The 23574-nt window shown below is 35.8% G+C and overlaps 1 protein-coding gene across 1 annotated transcript in view; it reads left to right on the top strand.

The window, feature by feature from the left end:
- LOC111868369 (protein bric-a-brac 1) overlaps positions 1–20396 on the top strand; it is a 49293-nt gene extending 28897 nt beyond the window's left edge. Inside the window, exons 5-6 of the mRNA XM_023858953.2 lie at positions 16837–16896; positions 18388–20396. Of these exons, the coding sequence (XP_023714721.1) occupies positions 16837–16896; positions 18388–18776 (449 nt within the window). The 3' untranslated portion in view covers positions 18777–20396. The remainder of the gene's footprint in view (positions 1–16836; positions 16897–18387) is intronic.
- Positions 20397–23574: the final 3178 nt, after the last annotated feature.

Consider the following 23574-nt stretch of genomic DNA (forward strand, 5'->3'; position numbering starts at 1 on the left):
TGTTATAATTGGCACTGACAACTTAGTAACAAGGATGTCCTTCAGATGGCATGCACTTTTCCACCTTGGAAAGTATGTTTTTGATAGAAATATTGCTGGTGTCTGTTTTTTTGTAATTTAGATGATATTAAAATTGTGGTGTCCTTTTGTAGCTGTATGACGATTTCTTATGTAAAATATTCCTAACAGAGGCCAATTGTGTTACATAACCTGTACTTGCTGTATTTTAGTATTGTAGAATGTTCAGAGAGGTTGATTTCTTTGATAATAAATTTGATGACATTGAAATGCTTGGAGGAACATATAAAATGGAAACATTAGGTATTAAGTAAATTATTTTTCAATTTAATTTCCGACCAGTTTTAAAGACTGAAATGTTTAATGTTTTTATAGGATATAAAAAAGTATGTAACTTATTGTTTGCAGTTTTTGAATAGGTGTAAGTGATATATCTCAGTGGTTTGCATAATTACAAAATGAAATCCATGTGTGCAGAGGTGCCAAGTGAAGAAAGAAAAGTAAAGAGGTTGTGTGCGTTACAAGTTACTGATGTTTATAAAGTGCATATTTAATTGGACATGAAGCAGACCTCTCACATTGCATTTCGTATAACAGATTCTCAGTATTTGTATGGAAATATATTGGTTTCAACATTACTTTCCCTTGTCATGTGAACTGTCTAAGGCCTGGCCATTCATTATGCATTTTTTCCATGAAGTGCATAAAACTAACACATAACTGGGAGGATTGTTTTCACGTATTGCATTTAAAAGAATTGTTGATTCCATTTTGATGAAATTTGATATGGGTTCTAAACTGAAAGTTGTCAGGCAAGTCTTTCATTGCTTCATATTTACTCGTATAGGTATACCCCTGATTTACACAAAGCTGAAACTGAACTTCATACATGATGTCAAAAGTTACTTATCGAGAAACTGGTACAGGACATGAAATACAAATCTTATATAAGACCTATACAAGGTGGTTCAAATATGACCGGGACTGATTTTTTTTTAAACCAAAATTGCCAAACACTTACTTGCACATGTCAGTCTTCAACGTACTCCCCTCCAGAGCCAACACATTTTTTCCAACGTTCTGGAAGCATCCTGATGCCCTTTTCAAAAAAGTTTTGTGGTTGGCGGCGTATCCACTCCCGAACATTCTGGATGACGGCGTCGTCCACAAACCGCATGCCTTGCAAGTCTGATTTGAGCCTTCTGAACAGGTAGAAATAACTTGGTGCCAAATCGGGACTGTACGGTGGATGTGTCAAAAGGTTCCATTTCGATTTCTGGAGGGTTTCCATTGTTTTGGCCGTATGGGGGCATGCATTGTCTTGAAGGAAGGCTACCCGCTTTCCACCTCTCTTCCGGTTGGATCAGATATTTTCCTTCACGTCTGTTGCCAGGAGGTCTGAGTAATAAGCTGCATTGACTGTTCTGGCATCTGTCAGAAAGTCTACATGGATAACCCCCTGCCAGTCCCAGAAGAACGTTACCATCACTTTTCCTGAGGTTCATTCTCCACGCGCTCTCTGCCCTCTCTGAAGCACTTACACCACTCAAACACACGGGTCTGTGAGAGACACTTCCCCATACTGTTGTTGGAGTCTGTGGTGAATTTCAGCGGACGGGACGTTTTCTCCAACGAGGAATTTGATCACAATGCATTGTTCCACGCTCCGCAGTACCTTCTGTTCACTCATCACTCTAGCAACTTCCAGACAGGACTGAACAGCTTCTAACCCTAACAGGAGGGAGGGTGGAGGTTGTGGCTTCACTCTCTCAAGGTCGTACAGCTGCTGCGCAGTGCGGCTTGTTTACAAAAAAATCAGTTCCGGTCATATTTGAACCACCTTGTAACTTTATTTCGCATATTTTTTGTGTATGGTGTATATATAAAATAAAATGCTGTGCAAACATCATGTACATCTCATTAGTAGATACATAGTTTGCACTTAGCAATTCTTAGTACTCATTTCTGCCTCTAGACTTTGGTGCAAGGTGAAGAAGACGAAATTAAGTAAATTTGCAGTCATCTCACTGCATAGTGTGGTCAGATTATTTTCAGATTTTATATTTTTTCTGTGATATCCACATATACCATTTGGTCCCTTGCTTCTTGATACAGCAAGTCCAGCAGTTGCATTACAGAGATCCTGTATTTTGAAGTTGGCAGGTGTGGCCCGCCATTCTAGCATCATAATGTTTGCAAAACTGCCTCCCTCTCCCAGTTTTGGGAAAAGGGTAATGTCATATTGGGAATTGTGAGTCTTTCTGATGTTTATCTTGAAGATCCTGACAAACACTGATGTGATTCTGCTCTTAGTCCTCAGTTCACAGATGAGGTGTGAATTTTTTGGCAGATTCCATCACATGATCATATCTTATATCATGAAGTTTAGCAAGACCCGAATAAAATTTCTGCCTCTTTAGCCAGCTCATGATGGTGACTTCTGTTTTCATGAGCAAGTTGCTTTAGTCTCACCACCACCTCATCTGTTATGCTTATGGGTGAATGTCCTGAACATTCAGATTCCTACATAGATGTCACTCCACTATTGAACTTGGAAAATGGATGAGATGTTTAAATTTTGTTCATTGTTTCCCCTTCATAAGTAACTTTTAACATTTCATTGGTTTCTGTAGCAGTTCTGCCTAGTTTTGATGTAGAACTTGATGCATACTTGCAGTTATTTGAAAACTTCCATTTGCAGATAAAATACAAATTGCAGAGGGCATGACACACCACCACATTCAATAAGGTGTAACTTCTGAGTGATGCAAGAACAGCATTGAAGTGAATGTTATATAACTTAGCAGGTTTTACTTTACATCCATCTAGCAGAGGAGTTTTGTTCTAACTGCAATAGTGTCATATTGTGGTCAGTCTGAAAGCAAATTGGTAACACTGTGTAACCAGACCAAAGGTTAAATTATGGGACACAATCGTATCTGTTCACAGTTGCCAATAAGCATGCAGAATGTTTTTTCCATTGGTATAAAGGTAGAAAGTCAAAATTATTTTCTAAGATTTTTAGTCCGTTTAATAACATTTCTCTGGTCTAGAAAACCGAGATTAATGGCCATGGGGATCTGTTGCGCTGACCATGCAACATCTATCTGCTAAAGTTGCCACTAACTTCACCGACAACCGGTGGTGACTCGGTTGGTATAGTTTTCTTGTGGACTACAGGCAATGGAATTTTTTTAATAACATTTCAGCGGCTTTCTTAGTTCCTTTAATTCAGGATCTGTGATAAGCGAAGAACTGAGAGAGTAGTGGAAGGAATAAGTATGGATATTACAGTTAAATGATTAATCAGACCCAATAATTTCATTTCAGCCTTAACTGAATATTTATTTCCATGAACAAATTGCTTGGAATCAAGGTTTATTCCGCATTGTGTCCACTTGGGAATGTAATAGTAAAAAGTAAAGTAAAGCTATCCCTGTAACAGGCCATGAAGGCCCATAGGGTTGTGAGATGCTGAGGGTCCCACATTATCTAGACCAGGGGTCTCCAAACTTTTTGAAATGCGTGCCACATTAGGTAATTCGGCACTTTCAACCGGCTGGATAAAATGAGAAATTAATAACTCTAGATATATGAGTTTTATTGAAAGCACAGAATTTCATAAACTAAATACAAAGTATGTGAGAATAAATTATCGTATATTAATGACAACAGGCAGTAGCAGCAAATGCTCATATTTTCATCAGAAATTATAATAAAACAATTAATGTGAATGATGGAACTCTTTTTGCATTCTTAAAATCTGATTAAATTGAGGTGATGATGATCTGTTACAATTAGACTGCACTACTGCAAGAAGTCTTGTGCACAAGACGTCTAGTAACGAACTGCTTGCGCTGCCTACATTGCCATGAAGTGACACTGCTGATCGAGGTCGAACAAGCACGAAGAAATACCGCACAGTATACGGTCCTGAATTAGTAAAATTGTGAATAATATTAATATTAACATAATATGGAATATCAATATATTTTAAACACAATCTTAATTAATGAATTTGAAATCTATGAACAAGTATTTTTTTACCAGTACTGATTGGAACATTAGATCAACTGGCACGTTTCTTCACAATTCTTTCGCGGGCCGGATAAAATCACATCGCGCACCGTAGTTTGGAGACCCTTGATCTAGACCATCGGCTCAAAGATGGTGGTAAGGTTGTCAGCCTTACGGGCCGGCCGCGCTTTACTCCCCAGGAAAATTATTTAATTAATTCCTGGTACTCATTTCTGAAAATTTGAAACACATTTGGCAGGCCTGTATTCTGTTTTTGATTTCTGTTATTGTTTTCTATGGGTTTCAAATTTCTTATCCTAAAATCCTGTCCTGTTTACTGAGTGAGTGTTTAGACTGCTGATTTATAGCTGGATTTCTGTGCTTCCCTGATGGAAATCTAGATAAAGAGTAGCACTAGATTATAAACTGAAAATTGTTAAAGTCCCAAGTTGTTAAAAGTATTGAAGAACTAATATCCTGTGTTAGATAAGGTGCAAAAAACACAACATTTGTTTTTCTTTCTTTCTTTCTTTTTTCTTTTTTATAAATATGGATGCATTCAGGAATTTCAGACTTTGAATAATATGTTTTATGAGTATATGCATGTAATAATATTAAATTAAGTACTGCATTAATGTGCCAAAGTATACCATATAACTAATTAACTAACTAACTAACTAACTTACTTACTTCTTGAGAAACTGCCATTCGTGCAGCTACTCAAGAACTTCATAGCAATTTATGGAACCCGAAGGTTCATTACTGTGTTGACAAGGGCCCTCCACTCGTCCTTATCCTGGACCAGATCGATACAGTCCATACCACCCCATCTTATCTCTTTAAGATCCATTTGAGTATATTTTTATGATTTAGGGGTGGTATGGATTGGTGAATAGATTTATTAACCACTTGTACACACCATTTGGAACTACAGTGTACAGATCACTGACACACATGGACTAGTGTCCTCAGCCTATTACAGTTTCCAGTAGCTGTTGCCTGTCAGTGGAGTTTAACACAGGAATTATAACAGTCTCACTGAATTGCACACTTCAGATATTACACATAGAGTCTTCTCTTTCCAGTTGCACTATTGCAACTAACACTTATTTTCTCAGCCTTCCATACAAAACTCTTCTGAACTGACTGGGTTCCAGGCTGGCAGCCATTTCACACCAGCCTCCTAGTTTTCTCTTCACAGATGGACTTCCAGCTCACTCTCTGTCAACTGACAACTAACTGGGTCACCCCAGTTTGCTTCAAGATAACTCCTTAACATGGATCATGTAGAGAAAGCCTAATTTCCATTGTTGTAGTCCAAATGTTGCATCTGCCTTGCAACGAGTTGCATATCACCGTTTCCAACAGTAACTGTGTTGTTTTAGAGGTGTTTACTGTGCTGTTGTGTAGCAATGGCTGTTAACTCATTTGTTTGGAGGCCACTGCCTAACAACATGTCTATATGCCACAGTATTTTCAACCCACCTATGCCATGGTCTTCCTAGTGGTCTGTTTCCTTCTGATTTTCCTACCAGTATCCTCTTAGCATTCCTCTTCGTGCCCCATTCATGATACATGCCCTGCCAATCTCATCCTCCATGATTTGATCATTCTAATTATACTTGACAAGGAGTATAAGTTATGAAGCTCCTCATTATTCAGTTTTCTCCAACCTCACATAGTTTCATCTTTCTATGGTCCAAATATTCTCCTCAACACCCTGTTCTCACACACCCTCAGTCTATGTTCCTTAACGTCAGAGACCAAGTTTCACACCAATACAGAACAACAGGAAAATTTCTAGTTTTCTGTATTCTAATTATAATGTTTTTAGGCCATATGAGAAGACAGAAGGTTCTAGACTGAAGCATAACAAGCATTACCTGAATTCAGTCTCCTCTTAATTTGCTCCTGAATAAAGTATGGATGTATTACTGCCATTCCAAAATACAGTAAAACTTGGTTATAGCAACATCGGTTTCTGCGACACCTTGTCTATTGCGTCAAATATTCAATGGTACAAACTAATTCCTCATAAAGCAACTGTTTTTATACCTTGCTTAGTACGACATGCACAAATGCATCAACCTCGTATGTAACGTCATTTTCATTCCTGAATTTCTCTGATATCGTGGGAAAGTTCGATGTGTCTGCCCACCCTCACTTTCTCTACTTGCTGACGTGACTGTCCTGGAAGAATACGACCGCAGGCTGCAAGAGGAGCATCGGTTTTATGCGAAAACAAGGGTGTGGGGTGGGACTGCGTGAATAGTGCAAGAGGACACGGCTGGTTAACTGCATTCCTTTCCTAGAGTCTCGTCTAACAGGACCTCACATTGTCTAGTTACCCTATAGTGTTCCTGCCTAAACCCAGAGAAGTGCAGTAGCGAAAACATGGCAATGAAAAGGAAAGTTTTAAGCATTGAAGAGAAAGTTAAAGTGATTCGTGAAATAGAAAATGGAAGGAAAAGGCTGATGTATGCCGCGAATTTGGTTTGGTGAATTCTACAGTACAAAGGATATGGAGAATCCATATTAATTCCACGTTAATGTTACGTTAGTCTGTACTTAACTACATATTTCACTAAAAAATGCAACATTTTAACTCGGTTTTTGGTAGATTTTTACGTGACTAACATAAGGCTACTGTGGAAGTGCCCATTTCGGTTACGACATTCATTTATAAAGACACTATTTTTAGATCCCTTTGATGATGTTATAACCAAGTTCTACTGTATATGAACTGTGCTACATTTTCAAAGAATCTGTTAATTTTTTCATGTCATGAATTTGCCCTGCATTCTGGTGATGAAACAGTAACATATACTTAGTTTTCTCTGTGTTTACCTCTAGACCAACCTCCTTACTAGTGTCAAAGTTTCTGTGTTTTTCCATATAGTATCTATGTTATCACCCAGTAGATTCACATCATTAGCATACACCAGCAGCTGATGTGTCCTGTTTAATTTCAGTCTTGCCTAGTTTTCCTGGACCTTCCTAATGGCATATTGTAAAATAAGGTTGAAAAGCAGTTTTAGACCATTCTGGACAGGAAAAGCATCAGACAGATGTTTACCTATATGGACTTAGTATGTGTTTCATTTAAACACATTTTGATCGGCCTAACTAGTTTCATGGGAACCCCAAACTCTATGAGAATATTGTACAATACTCCTCTTCTACCTGAATCATAGGCTTTCTTGAAGTCTACGAATAGCTGATGTACTGTCTCATTTTATTCCTATTTTTCTCCAATATCTGACAAATGCAGAAGATATTATCAGTAGTTTATCTGTTGTATCAAAACCCACACTGATGATCCCCAATAATTTCATGTATTTTTGGACTTAACCTTGAGAGAAGGATATTGAATAAAATTTTACATGAAGGTAATAGCAGTGACATCCCACTATTATTACTACAGTCATTTTAATCACCCTTCTTGTGAATTGGTACAGTAATAAGCTCTAATTATACCATATAATTTAATCAATTTACATATGTATGACTGTCATAATTATAATAGGTATTAACAAATAGACCAACAGTTATTTGAACACTGCATAAATGATTTTGATTTGTTTCATTCTGGTCCGTCACACTCACAATATTACAAATGATAAGACAATTCCGTCCAGTGTAACTGTTGAAGCTTTTACCACTTTACTTCTTAGCACCCTAACATGTTTTGGTCCCTATAGACCATCATCAGAGGGAACATCAATACTTTTAGAAACTACTATTACATTGGGTGTTTTGATTTTTAAATACATAAATATACAATATTTGCAATATACACTTTGTACAAAATCCAAATTTCTTACAACTACAGCAACTGTCCTTGATGCATTAAAGTTTTTTTAAAAACTTTTTGNCAATAACAAAAAGTTTTTAAAAAAACTTTATGCATCAAGGACAGTTGCTGTAGTTGTAAGAAATTTGGATTTTGTATAAAGTGTATATTACAAATATTGTATATTTATGTATTTAAAAATCAAAACACCCAACGTAATAGTAGTTTCTAAAAGTATTGATGTTCCCTCTGATGATGGTCTGTAGGGACCGAAACATGTTAGGGTGCTAAGAAGTGAAGTAGTAAAAGCTTCAACAGTCACACTGGATGGCATTGTCTTATCATTTGCATAAATGATGTTTACAATTATTTAAATTATATCAGTTGTTTCTTGCATGGCATTTATATGTATTTCATGACAAGTGCTTTCTTGTCTTATTGTGATTACTGTTACTGAAGTGAACATTCTCAGCAACCCATAGCTTCCTGTGTTCTTACATATAGTTGTCTTTTTCTGGCAGTTGTGTTTTCTGTCTTGCTGTGAGCAGTGAATAGAAGATTTAACTCCTACATTTGTAGGAATTTGGGTTTTATCTTTCAGTTTAGCTCAAAGTAGAAACACTCCTGTGCTTAACCAGTAAACACCTATGCATACATGGAAGTAATTTATAGTTTTGGATTAAAGAAATATTGTTTATTATGTGACATAATTATATCTCCAAAAATATCTGGTATTTGGGTTTTTAAAATTAACTAGTGAAACTGTTTGTTAAAAGGGGGAAAAAGTGTGTGTTTGTTAGCAGCCTCTTAGCTGCTTCATGTAATTAATTTTTTCTAAGACTGGTTGGAAATGCTTCCGTCCCACATCAGTTCAGTTATCTGATATATTTTTACTATTTAGTGTATTTATAATTACATTGTTTTTCTTTATTGATAATTTTTATTTATAAAATTAAAACAACACATGGATTTGATCTCAATAGTAGGTACCTGATTGGCATATGTGTTATGTATGCAGTGTAACTGTAAGAAGATAATTTATTGCCAGAGGTGGGTTCTCCATCTTGGATGTGTTATCATTAAAATATGTTTGTATACTGTGACTCTAATGGTAGAAGATTACGTGATATAAATTATGCTTGATTGACAGTTCATTATGATAATATGAAGAATTGATCAGTTGAATTATTTACATTTGTTCGGATAATTGTTAGCAGTTAGTTGCAGTTTATATGTATAAGTATAGAAAAGCGTATTATGTACACTTGAGCATAACATTTTGTACTTCAGTATGTTAGAAGGTTGTGGAAGTAATGATTTAAATGAGTGGATACTTGGAAGAGGAAGTCATAAATGTATAGATGACATAAAATAGATCGTGTGGCATTTTTAAAAAAATGTTGATATTTTTGTGTTATGTCTAGGGTATAGTAATTGTGTTCGATGTTACAGTGTTGAACTTACAGGTTCTATAATGTCGGGGAGCCATTGTTATAAATTTCTTTGTATTTCATCATATTGTTAGAAGGTTTGATGCTTCAGTATAATTTATCCTCATCTGTCCACTAGTCATGTTTTAAAAATGGTGTGTATTAAAAGTAGTTCTACTTTGTAGCTTTGTTTCCAAGCTTCTGTTTTACCCATAGAACCCATTTTGCTTTAAAATGCCTACGTAACCTTAGATCAAAATTAAAAGTTGCCGCATAAATATAAATCTTCATCAGAATGATTTATATATGCAACACGGAAAGAAATTAAATTTTTATACTTATGTATTGAACCTAGGAGTACCGAAAGAAATATTTGTTTTTTAATTCATCTGTAATCAAATTACTGCATGCATTTATGAAGGAAATTCACTCAGTATATTACTAGAAGTAATGTCAGTCAAACATATCGGCCATAATAATACCAAAAGATGATTTCATATCCTAAAATGTTTTCTTCTTAAAAGGAAACATAATCCAAAGATACTAAACACTAGATACTGAAAGAGGACATTTTCTGAAGCTCAAAATTTGTAAGCCAGTCTGCTTACTGGATTCTGTTTAATGTTTGTGACAGTGATTTATTGGTTACATTACAGTCATGGTTGCCCGTGTCCATTATCTGCACAACAGATCATTGAAAGTTGTGGTGCAGGGGCTAACAGTTAAGCACACCCCTTATGTATATGTGTGCGCGTGCATGCTTGTGCACGTGCAGGTGTGTGCATTATCTGAGTTGTATTTAATGTACACAATATTTCGGCAGTTGGATGTAAGTCTGTCTTTGGCTGAATAGTTGTCATTACAGCTCTCAAAGTAAATTTGTCCCTGTGCTTATGGGGATAATGGAGAGTGGAGGCATAGCTCTGTGCATTCCTAATTTTGGCAGTAGCCGGAAGTTAGGTCTCGTCATCATCATCATCATCACCATCACACTCAGCTGCTTTTTTCCAGGAAAGGAGCATGTAATATACTGGTTAGGAGGCTGGGTGAGTCCCAGATCCAGTCTTGGTACAGTGGTGAAGGGAAAAGCCGCTTGACTTGCAGTTACTTTTTTATAGTGTCGTTGCAAAATTAGTGAATGTACAGGGGGTTTGGATTGTGACTGGATTTATTGCACCACACAGAAAATACTTCTTCCCACAATTTCTCATTTTTATTATGCTTCTGTCACCACAGTGACCAGCTGTCACGTGACATTTACTGGGTCATTCCCTACCAGTGGCCATCTCTGCTGGCTTCACATTTCTATATATGAGACAAACTCTTTCTTAAGTGCAACAATTTAATTGTAGTTCTTTCTTCTTTCCTTCCTCTACACTACATGTTTCGGCCCTAAATGGCCATCATCAGGTGTATATTCTTACATAGCTGCTACACTGCTCGTATTAAAGATAGGCAGCGGCACACGCACAGAGAGCCTACTCAGAACAATACCTGAACAGCGATAAAACAAGAAGTGGCTGCTGCAGCACTATAGACATAGGGCGAGTACCCCGAGAAATTTTAATTCGAATTGAAGTTTTAAAAAGTGCCAGTTTTGGAAATCAAATTGACGTGTGTAGGTTAACAAAGATTTTATACATACAATTGGAAAGACTGGTGTTTTAAATTTTAAACTACAAGCAGTGTAGCAGCTATGTAAGACTATACACCTGATGATGGCCATTTAGGGCCGAAACATGTAGTGTAGAGGAAGGAAAGAAGAAAGAACTACAATTAAATTGTTGCACTTAAGACAGAGTTTGTCTCATATATTGTGTGAGTGTAACAGGATGCTTAAATATAATATTGTTCACATTTCTAGCTGTGAGCCCTAATATCACAGTATATTGACAGCTACACACTGAGAAATGGGAGTAGAGCAAAGTCCTGAGACTTTGATGTGTATATCCTGTATACCTCAGCCAATGGACAGAGTCCAACATATGATAGTATGGTGGAGGGGTATATGATGATGATGATGATGATGAAAGAAGCAAAAATTCAACTAAAATTCACTCTCTGGTTGTAAGTTCAAGAGTACCAGCAAAATCAGTACTACTGAATGTGAACATGGACTACTCCAATCTCTTTCACATTCTTACAACCCCTTTTACTAGGATTTGTATTATTATTTTCTTGAATTTCTTCAAAGTAATTGCTTTCTAAGATGCTTCCTCACAAGAATTCTGAATACCACTATATTTCCTGCTTTCCTCATTACAGTTAGTCCTACATATCCAGCCCTTTGTAACTTACCTGATTTGATGACTACTAACAATGGTGAACTGTATAAATTACAAGGTTTCTGCATAAGTTGCTCACTTCATCCCCTTGGGTCAGAATATTTACCTTAGCTGTTTGTTTTCCAATATTTGAATTTTTAACTGCAATTTTCTCCTTTAATTTTGCAACAGTAAATAGTTTTCACAGACAGAGTCAGTTTCTCTATAAGAATTGCTGTACATCCTTGACTGCTTCTGTCTTCTTTTATGAATGAAGGTTCGATCCTTTTGATTGTATATTGTCTTATCAGGAGAAGTCCGGGCGTGTGAATCTGCATCACAAAGAGGAAATCTTGTGCTTGTGTAAGTAAAATGTTGGACATGGAGAAGTTTGCTGACTTCAGTTATCATTACTGGCTACGTTCTCATAGTTGAATTTTCATACAGCATCTACAGAGTTTAATTCAGACTATAAATGTTCATGAAGGCAATTTCTATCATTACTTTCATTCTATCTTTATGTCCAGGTTTTACTTCATTACTCTGTAGTCTGTGACTACAAAGCACCTATCTGACATGAACATCAAGACTCCAAGTATCGATTCTCATATCCACACAATATAACCTGGGTTATCCAAAGAATCTTCCAGTTCTGTGGCTTCTACCTCAAGATTTCTAGCACAGAAATTTTTATGGTGAAGGAGTTGTGACACTGTTCTCAAACTCTCAAGATATAGATCCATCCCTTGATAACTGTCTCCAGTTTTTCATTCAGTATATTGACAGCTATCCTCCATACTCTTTAACATTCGTCTTATGGCCCCCTTTTCCTCCACTGTTTTTAACAGATCTGGAGGACAGTATGCAGATTATTTTTAGAAATTTTTGTATCATATAATACTCACTTTCCACCTCCACACACTATTTATGACCCTTATGCAGCTGTTCTTCGATGATTTGGGTATCTTGACATTTAATATTTGTGCTCTTCCTCGCCTTTAACTCTTTCAGTAAAATGTAAAAAATAATGTGACAGAGTTCCTGTCTTTTTTTTTTACATTATTTTCCATATGTCTGCTTGGTTACAGCATGGAGTAATAAAGATCATCATGTGGCCAAACCTTCTGTACTTGAATGTTCTGTGATGGTATTTCATTTTAAGGAAACCAGTTGTTTCTGCAAACATGCATTTGTCGCAGTTTTTGTATAGTATACCACTGTTTTCAGGTTCTGATTTTAAGCACTGATATGTGTAACAAATCCTGTTTATTTAGGTAATCTATTTAAACAATTCCAGGCCTGGGTTATGATTAATGTTAGTGGGGTATGTGTCAGAAATTCTGTTTTAGAAAAGGCATCAGCAGAATAATATCACCAATGTTACTATGTTGTTCAGTATCTTCTCTCTCTCTTTCTGATACACACACAAGGTAATTGAAGGGAACATCATAATAGTATGATTTAATACCTCATTCTGTCTGAGATGTATAATCTAATCACAGGATTTGTTATGAAGTGTACAGCAACTCACCAAGTTCTGTTGTTTACCCTTGTAATGGTAAAATTGGAAGCAAAAGTACAACTGTGCCATGACATTTCATTCTTTAGGCTTATTGAAACCTAGTTTTACTAATGAATGAATGAATAGGAAGAAGGAAGCAAATACTCTGGCATCCAAACAGTCCAGATCTCACACCTGGTAGGGATGTTTGAGAACATTGTCTGTGCCTTGAGATGTTTGAAAGAGAGAATCACTGCAGCTGAAGTGAGATGTTATGCCATTCCCAGACAGAAACTGAATACTATTTGGATGGCTGCTTGGATCCAAACAGCGCTTACATTGAGACCTTCTAAAGCATGTGGATGAACTTCCTTTTTCCTAAAATTAATTCCAGTGATGTCTTACATTTGGGGGTTGATCGATTTTCAGCAGCTACCATTGCTCTGGCTGCAGTAGGTATGTAGTGTATATTTCAGTGTCACATGTTGTAAATGCATGAACTTGGTGATTTGTAGATCATACCTCAGATTGAACGAGATAGCATGTCTTAAAAATATGGAGTTCCTTTTCATTGTGTGTAGCAGGTGTGTGCGCATGCAGGGTGTGTGCATCATACAGTGGATGTTATGTTTCATATTTTGAAACTGAAAGTTAGTTTAAATATTCCTCCCATTACATTGTCAGAAAGTGAGGTGTCTTTGTATAGGAATTTTATTTGATCATATATGTGTATAGTCATATATACTGAAGTGATTACTGCACCAGATACGACTTCATTATATTATTGAAGCAATTCATTATTATATCCAGTGTCAGTCATAAAAAGGATCAGTATAATTACATAAATTCTATAATGTGGGACATACTATCAATTATGTAAAATAAAGATAACAATAAATAACAAAGTAACATAAATATTCTGAGTAAAGTGTATTAGTGGTCAAAATTGAAGTGGTCTTTACATATTCTAGACTGTAATTTCCCTGATTAATGTTCCACAGTTGTTTTAGTGGGCACTGGTTAGGTGTAGTGGTTTTGAAATGGCTATATTTTTCAGCTTGAATAGTTGCCAGATTGTATAAATAAAAGGAAAATATGTATATGTAATGTGTGCACCTTGCAATAATTACTGATGCTAGTGAAATGTTAACTGTTGAAGAAATACTGTCCAGATTGTATAGGAAATTTATGTCATTCGAATGTACTTCATGTATATATAGTAATTATATTGTATGACATGTTGATAGTTTTACATTAGACATAACATCAGTGTAATGTTCTGTTTCAAGTAGCAAATAAATACATGTAGTTTACTGTGTGGATATTATATATAATAACTGTTTTGTCAGCAGTTTTAAAATTTCTTTCTTTCTTTCTTTCTTTCTTTCTTTCTGTTTAAGCTAGCAAATAAATACATGTAGTTTACTCTATGGGTGTTATATATAACAACTCTTTGTCAGCAGATTTAAAATTGATTTCTTTATTTAATTTAACATTAGTTGAATTTGTGTGATGTATGAACATGATAGAATCCTAACACTAGATGCTTCTTAGTCATAACAAATGTTTCTTCACATCTGAACTATTTCATTCATTCATTCGTTCATTTATTTCACTTTCTAATTGATCCTGATACAGGCATAATACAAGCCATAGGATATAGAATGAGTCACAAGATCAAAATTTAAGTTACAATAATTAATTGAAACATGTCAAAAACAAAAATCAAAACAAACATACATGCAAACAGTTATAAAGCATAAAGCGGACATACATAAACAAATTTACATCGGATACAATAAATATCAAAATATTTGAAGAAGGCTGCAATTATCTTGGAGAGGTATGAGATTACGCTTGTACAAAATCTTGGAATAGGCATATTTGTGCCGAAATATTTAGCTCTAAAAGGGTTAACAGTACTTACTTACCCATGGAGTTGAGCCCTTCTTGAGGAGCCGCCAAATCTGCAGCTACTCAAGTGTTTCCCAGCATTTTATGGAACCCAGAGGTTTGTTACTGTGTTCACAAGAGCCCTCCACTGGTCCCTATCCTGAGCCAGATTAATCAGATCCATACCATTCCATCCTATCTCTCTAAGATCCATTTTAATATTGTTCACCCAGCTGCACCTTTGTCTTCCCAGTGGTCTCTATCCTTCTGGCTTTCACACCAATATCCTATATCCTCGTCTCCTCCATTTGTCCTACATGCCCTGCCCACCTCATTCTCCTTGACGTTATCATTCTAATTATACTTGGAGAGAAGTACAAGTTATGAAGCTCCTGTCACTTCATATATTTAGAAATATTTAGCTCCAGAAAGGTTAACATAGAAGAACTAAAATGTGATTGACATATGGACAAGACACTGATATCTTGGGTGAAAGAATATCACAATTCAGATGCCTGGTGGTCAAACTAAAAACTCTAGAAAGACATAAATCTACTCTATTGCATGAACATGTATGGAATTCAGTTCTTGATCTGATTTTTACAAGATGCCTACAGTGTATGGAAGAATGGGAACTGCTCTTTTCCTATGTAAGCATTTTGCTTGTGAAGAAACAGTCCATCTGTAAATCAAAATAACAACATATGCTATATGTTGAAAAACTCCCTACGGTAGATTAAACAGAATCTGTACCAAGCCCGTTATGGGATGAGCAATATTCCTGTTTACAATGATTAATTTGGGAAAAACGTACCTATATCCTGGTACTCATTTCTGTTAGAGGCTGAGTCGACCCCAGGGGTATAGTGCGGCTAGAAGGATTAGGTCAATTGAAAAAAATTCAATGACCTCATCTGGATTTGAACCCCCAACCTTCTGGCTTGTAATTAATTAATTTTCCTGGGGACTAAAGCGTGGCTGGTGTGTAAGGCCGACTACCTTACCACCATCTTTGAGCTGACTGTCTAGATAATGTGGGACCCTCAATGTCTCACAACCCTATTGGCCTTCACGGCCTGCTACAAGGATGGCTTTACTTACTTTACTTTTTACTTAGGTACCTATATCATATAGGAAGGAAACAAGGACAGCCTTGTGAACCATGCTAACTCAGTAAGGAGACAGTCTGCGGATTGGCCATTTGGGGTTTGATTTTCACACTCTCTCTAGAAGCGCTTTTGTTCTTTCCTAAGAGCCCTCTTACAAGGTGTAAAAGCATTCATTCTCCATTATCTATCTCTGAACTGTGCTTCCAAGTCTCCAGTACTTCTTGATGTCATGTTGTATCATCCCAGGGATTTTATATATTGTCTTGTGTCAGTGACTAGGCATGGGGTTTGGCTTGATAAATGGATTTATTGGACCCTAATAGAATAGCTCATTACTACAAGTAACTATAGCAGTCACTGACTTGCACACACTAAATCACAACTATAGCACAAAACAAATCCTTTCTTTGTTCACTAGTTGTTGCTAGGCAATGGCTGCTAACAGTGCAAAACAAGACTGCTGACCGCCGACTCCGACCTCTGACTGACTGTTGACTGACTGGTTTGTCCAGTTGGTCTTCGTTATATAATCATGGTATGGACTGCATAGAAAACACTGCCCTCTGTTGTCGTGTCAGTATGTTGCCGTAGAAATGTGTTTACCATGCCATTACTTAACAATGGCCACATTTATTTGTTCCACTATTCCAGCTTTCAGCCATTGTCAGTATGAACATGATGTCTTGCTGTAACAGGTTAATTGTGCAGTAGTATTGCTTATGCCATTTTGATTTTATAGTGATATTTCAGTGTTTATTCTACTTAATTGTATTTCATTTTCTTCATTTTCATTATATTTTATTTTCTACAGGTTTTTCGAAGTCGGAGGGATCAACTTTTCACACAGACCCAAACTATGATCCAATACAAGGTAAGATTTCCTTTGTATGTGCACGTTGCAGTAATCTGTAACTCTGAATGAACTACAGAAATTAAATGTATTATTATTATAAATTCATTCAGGGAGTAAGCATAAATACGAAAATACCCTAGTCCTGCATTTGGGAGATGGTTGGTTTGATCTCAGCCTGGTCACCAGCTATCCTGATTGAGGTTAAGGTTGTTGTTTTCTGGATTGTCTCACTGTAATCATGTGGACAGATACTGCTGCCTCCATCTTCAGGGTTTAAATGTCTAGGTTGAAGAATAGGCTTTGCTATATGGGCAAGTTATGAATATAAGGGAAATGGTCATGAGACCATAGAGTGGAGGTAAAGGTATTTATGTAAGAAACTTACAAGGAAGGTGATCATGATACTCAAGTAGAGGGGTAAGAGAAAGACTGGCTGTGGTGTATAAAGTTGTACAAAATTTCCATGAAAGACTGTGTATATACTATATTCACAATGTTTCAGCATATTGCCTGTGATTACTTATGTTAGAAAGTCCATTTACAAAGAGTTATCTTCCCTTTAAGTTTTCTGTTGAAACTTGTGTATGCATTTATGATCTCTCCCATTCGTGCTATATACTGTGCCAATTTCATCATCCTTGTCTCCTCAGCATCCTGTTTTCAAATGCCATCAATCTATGTTCATTTTTTAATCTGAGATACCCAGTTTCAGATCCATACAAAACTGTATGTAAAATTATAGTTTTGTATGCTTTAATCTTCACACATGTAGACAACAGACTAGAAAGCAAACTAAATTGAATTTGCCCTTAACTTTTTCATAAATCAAATTTTGATTCTGTACTATTGTTCCCAAATGTTTGAACATTTATGTTTTTGATCAACAAATGAATATCATCATAGTAGCCTCAAGATGATTGGTCCTAATCAGTTTTTGTTGGTTTTGGTTTTCTTTGACCTTTCTAGTGGCATGTTGTAAAGTAAAGTTGAAAACGAGTGCTCATAAAGCATCCTGTGTTACATAATTTTGAATAGGAAATGCATCAGGTAAATGTTTACCTATATGGACTATGCATTTTAATTAGTGTTAGTAGTTTCATGGGCATATCAAATCCAGTTGACATTCTGCAGCATTCCCCACCTAACTGGATTGTAGGCTTTCTAGAAGACTATATAGTTCTGACATACTTGTATATTTCCATAGTATTACCAGTGTATTCCATGTCTTTACAGTCATAGTGATTTAAAAACAAAGAAACAGTGTATTCTTCACACTGTGCTGCTTTCAAGTTTTGATGTGGTTATCTTTTTTTCCCCCAATCATTATTCATTATTTTTTTTTGTACAGAATATAATATTTTGAAGACAGATTTTTTTAAGCAACAGTATTCCTTGCACATCATGTTCCATACAATTGAATGGCTTAAACATGTATTAGTAACTGAACTGTATATGTTTCCTTATAATAAATACTAGTGATGATCTCTTTGTAACTGTTTACATATTTAGCTTCGAAGAACTTCCCATATCCACCATTTCCCTGCCCCTTCTGTGACCGGGCATATACAAGCTGGGGCTTCAGGCGTCGCCACATCAAGGCAGTTCATACGCAGTCACCAAGGCTTTCATGTAAGTGGTGCCTCCGAGTGCTGCCCTCACATAGTGACTGGGAGCAACATGTTATGTCAGAGCATAATCTATCACCAGGAGATGCTCATAATGGATTACTGATTCTGGAAGAAGCTCACATGGTGCTACAAATCCCAAATCCAACTCGGTTAGATACTTTTGTTAGTATGATTAAGAAAAGTAGCAATAATGATGCAGAAAAGTCAAGTGTTTCAGGTACCAGCCAAGATCTTGAAGCGACCAGTGAAACACCAAAGACAGGGACATAGTACAGACTTCAGAATCCTGACTGGATTGATATTGTGGTAAGAATTATATGGAAAAATGTTAGCAAAGAAGCTAGCATATTTCAACAAGTCTCATATTACAAAGTGAAATGTAGTGAATCCTCAGGAATGACACTGGCTTTCTACAAGGCAAGGAGTAAAATAGTGAAAGATTATTTTACAGCTGAAGGTATGACATGTTTTTGTGATAGTATTAATTTGTTGTAGATGTGTAAATAGCTTTAACAAATTCTGATACATGAAGCTTAAATATTAGAATGTTGATGATTTTAAATCCTGACATATTGTGTTTTTGAACCCTTCTCTGAGCACTTTTACATGTGCTTTCATCAGTTCATGTTCATCTCAGTACCTCCATTTCCCCGCAACAAAGTGATGTTACATTTTTGGTAAGAATATCAGTCGGGCTTGTAGCTTACTCGAGGGTTTATGTGAAAAACCATATGCACCCAACATAACCCATAAGGTATGGAAAATTTTAGTTGACTGTGCAGGGCCTTCCCTCTTCACCACAACAGAAAAAGGAACTTGAAATCAGCAGAACGGAGTCCTTGCAGAGCTAGTCAAGAAATCCCCACCGTTCACGAAACCTGAATGTTTATTACCATGTTCAGTTGACACCCTCCAACCCCATATACATTTTAGTATCATCCTCCCATTTACACCTATATCAGCCAGCATATCTCTTCCCTTCAGGTGTTCCAACCAAAATCGTCTGTGTACACTCTCGTGTTTACTACTTGCCCCACCCATCTTACCATCCCTAATTTGATTGCCCTAATAATATTTGGTGAAGAGTACAGTTGCAAACCTCCACACTATGCAAGTTTTTTGATATGGAAAAAATTAAGTTTAATTATAACTGGATGATTTTACTAAGTATGTTCATAATTAGCAGCAACTGTGATTCAGTATTTGCCAACTGCAGGTAGCTTCAGGCCTATTTGTAAGAAAATGATCGGTTACCACAAGGATGTAGTGCCTGTTGAAAACAGCTGCTATACTCATATATCATTTAAGGTTATGAGTATTAGCTAACCTTGCTCTGCATACTACATAATTCTGGAGGGGAATAGACTGTTGTTATTGGTTGTCACATTTCTTGCTTGGTGCTACTGAAGATGACATTGTTCTTTGAATGCTGTGTAAGAACATACCTGGAGTTTACATTATGTAACATTTACATTTCTGTGTTGGAATGATGTTTTATTTTTCTTATAGAGTGTATACCAGTTTGGTTTTGAATATTATGAAGCTGTTCGTGGAATGACAAGCCATCCAGTGGAAACAGAATTAATGTAAATAATCCAATTAATTATATTGCTCTACATGTTCATTCTCTTTGGGGCCATCTTCAGAGACTCAGCAGTTGAAGAAACTGGCTTTACAGTTGCTAAGGATTTTAGTATAAGAAGCTATACAACCATAACAATAAAATAGGTTAAAATTTTAGATGTTTAAATATAAAAAGATAAAGGTACCCCTATAACAGGCCATGGCGGCCCACAAGGTTGTGAGATGTTGGCTCACAGACCTTACGCGCTAGCTGCCTTATACCCCCCAGGAAGATTCCTGGTACACATTTCTGTTAGAGGCTAAATCGACCCCAGGGCCATAGTGTGGATGGAAGGATTAGGTCAATCAGAAAATCCAGTGACCTCATTGTGAATCGAACCCATGACATTCCGGCTTATAGCATAGTACCTCAACCAATTACGCCCCCCCACACAGTATTTTTCCTTGGATCTCGCATCACTGTCATGATGACCATGTATACATTTGGATTTTGAGCCTGAATTTTCTCTGATATTTAAAGTGTTATGTTTCAGTGAGGGTTTATCAATTTATTTGCTTAAATCTGGTTCAGGTTTTTCATAGTCTCGAAGGCAAGATGAAGGCACTGTTTTAGTTGACTGTGCACATGTTTGTATGTAAAAGAGAGATGTAAATGTAGTACTAGTATGTCTGTTGAGATTAATCTATAAAAAAAAACAGTGATATTGGTGTTTATAAGTAACTGAACTCACTTTTCATATTTTCTATATTCATTTGTGAAGATGAATACTATTTTTATTATAATTTTTATGTAATCATCTTATATCAAACTTTGATGTGGCAAAAATGTTTGCAAAAACCTGTGATAATATTTATTATTGGTAAAGATTTTGAATGTAATTTGAGCCACATGTTCAAAAATAAATGAAACAAAATTCACATTATTTTGATTATTTGTTATTTATTATAATCTTATTTATTTATTTTCTTTCTTTTTTTGTAAACTGGGAAGGTAATGCCAAAGGACAGACTAAAAAAATATTTCATATGCTTCATTTTGAGCACGACAGTAGTGACGTGACAGCAGTGATGACGACAACATTTATTTAAAACAATTTTATGAAATGATGATGTTATTCAGATTTTGGGAGTCATTACCTCAAGATTTGAAACAGTAAAGAACTGTGCAGTGTATGTGACATGAAATGTGGATTTAGGCACTGTAGGAACTTGTAACACCTGTACTTCCCAAGGCCAGTGTTCTCTAGTAGCACATATTCCAGGTCACTGAGATAAAAACTGCCTTTCATGGTCTAGTTGCATTTTTACAGAAAGTAACTGCCTATCTGGTTCATCCATCTTTATAGTAAATGATGGTTTAGGCATGTTCTGAACCCCAGTTTCGTGTAATACGTTGGAGGTGCTGGATGCTCTAATGTTGGTAATATAGGGAATTGCTACAGGTTGATTGTATGAATTGATTTTGTGACCACAGTTGTGAAAACTGTTGAATACCCCTACGAAGAACTCATTATTAATCTAGAGTGAAAGGATGCATGTTTAAAACCCCCTTAAATGTTCTATATCCCAAAATATTTTATTCAGAAATGGTAGCTTATATGTATGTACCTTATACTATATTGCTATAAAGTGTAAATGAAAAGGGGACATCTTTTTATAAGTATTAGGGCCTACACTATCAACTTTTAAACTTGTATTTAACATCAAACTTTCTTCAGACAACTACAGAGAGAAATGATGATTACCTAATAAAACATTGTTTGAAGCCCTAAAATAATATGCAGCTTCTCCTGGAAAAGCATTAACAGGAAGTCTTTGATTCATAAGTTCTGAAGCCATCTGCTATTCAGTCAGGAAGCATCCTGAAATACTGTGAAGTGGAAAAGTATCTTCTAAATGAAAATCTCAAGAAATGGTTTTAAAATGTATTGCGACTTCAGAACATCACTGCTGACATTCTGAATGTTTTCACTGAAGTTTACATATGTTTCAAGGAGAAAAGATAAATATTTCATGGTGGATAGCTGGATATGGATAATGAGAAAACACAGGAGAACTTGATTTACAGAGATCCCATTATGCAAAGACATTCAAGGGATATAAGAACAATGAGAGAAATTTAGAGAAACAAGAAATTTGTGGAAACAGTCAGTATTCGGAACCAGGCCACTGGTTATTATTAAAGAAATTGGAGTTTCACTTTTTAAAACTACATAATCAAGACTGTGAAAGTATACAGTGTACACTAACAAGAAAACTTAGCAGAAGGATTTATAATTACAATTTTCAAGTTACATACATTTTAATTTTAGTTTTTTGAATTACTTATAATAGGAGAAAACGCAGTTAACAAGAGAAGGGGAAGTTATATTCTGAAATTGTGTAGGTGCTCCATTTTACATAAACTGAATAATGAAATTGTAGTGAACTCATCATTTGTAATATATGAATGTTAAATTCACATGCAACTATTCACCATTAGTTGATACTTATTCAGACTGGGCAGAAGTCATGGCCATATGGTGATGAACATATTTTGCTGCAATAATATTTAGCGAGATGTGTGCAAGAACACATTTACTTCCTCACTTAAAATGGCTGCTCATTTTATCTGATTTTATCCATAATCAGAATGTGGCCCCACAGTTTATTAAAACTCTAAAATGGAACTTGATTAGATAGTATTTACTGGTTCTTTGATTGTTTCATGTGTACAGATGGATGGGTATAGAAAATTGCAAGGCATGTGCAGAGTTTGTAATGCTCCTGGAAATGGGGAAACATCTGAAATGAAACATTGTTAAGAAAGGATTTGAATACGGGAAAGAAAGGAAAGATTGAATCAATGTTATCAAGTGAGGATGAGGCTGTTAAGAATATCTTATCAGATATCAGTTATGAGTAAGTACTGGGTGCCGATGAAATTCAAGAAAGTATAATAATGTTAATCATTAAAGAATGTAACATATATTCTTTCCTTTTAATGTAGTTATGTTACAGGAGGGTGATGTAATAACCAGAGGTCATCTCCTGGACTCTTACAACATCTCTGAAATTATATCACCATTATAAGATTTGCCAATAAATATAAATACAAGAAGTATAGGGTCACAGAATGAATATAATTAATAGCAGTTACAGAAGCATTTATTTTGGAAACATTTCTCTGTAAACAAAGAATATAATATAGATCTGTCTGCACTATACATTGTTGAGTATATCATAGATTGCAACTCATACAGATTTATTTTGTGAAACATTACATAAAATGAGCTTAAAAGATGTGTTCCCAACGTTTTACTCTATGTATATTGTTAAAATGTTACAATTAATTATCCTGCTAGAAGATTCACTTGCTAATAATCTGCAGTAGACCACAGTAATAATTGTTGTAATATTCAAAAGGAAACTAATAAAAGGAAGTTTATAAGAACAGTGCAACTGTCAACTTATGACTCATAGCAATACACCTTTAAAATATATA

The sequence above is a fragment of the Cryptotermes secundus genome, unplaced genomic scaffold, assembly GCF_002891405.2.
Source record: "Cryptotermes secundus unplaced genomic scaffold, Csec_1.0 scaffold2443, whole genome shotgun sequence".
Classification (NCBI taxonomy): Eukaryota; Metazoa; Arthropoda; class Insecta; order Blattodea; family Kalotermitidae; genus Cryptotermes; species Cryptotermes secundus.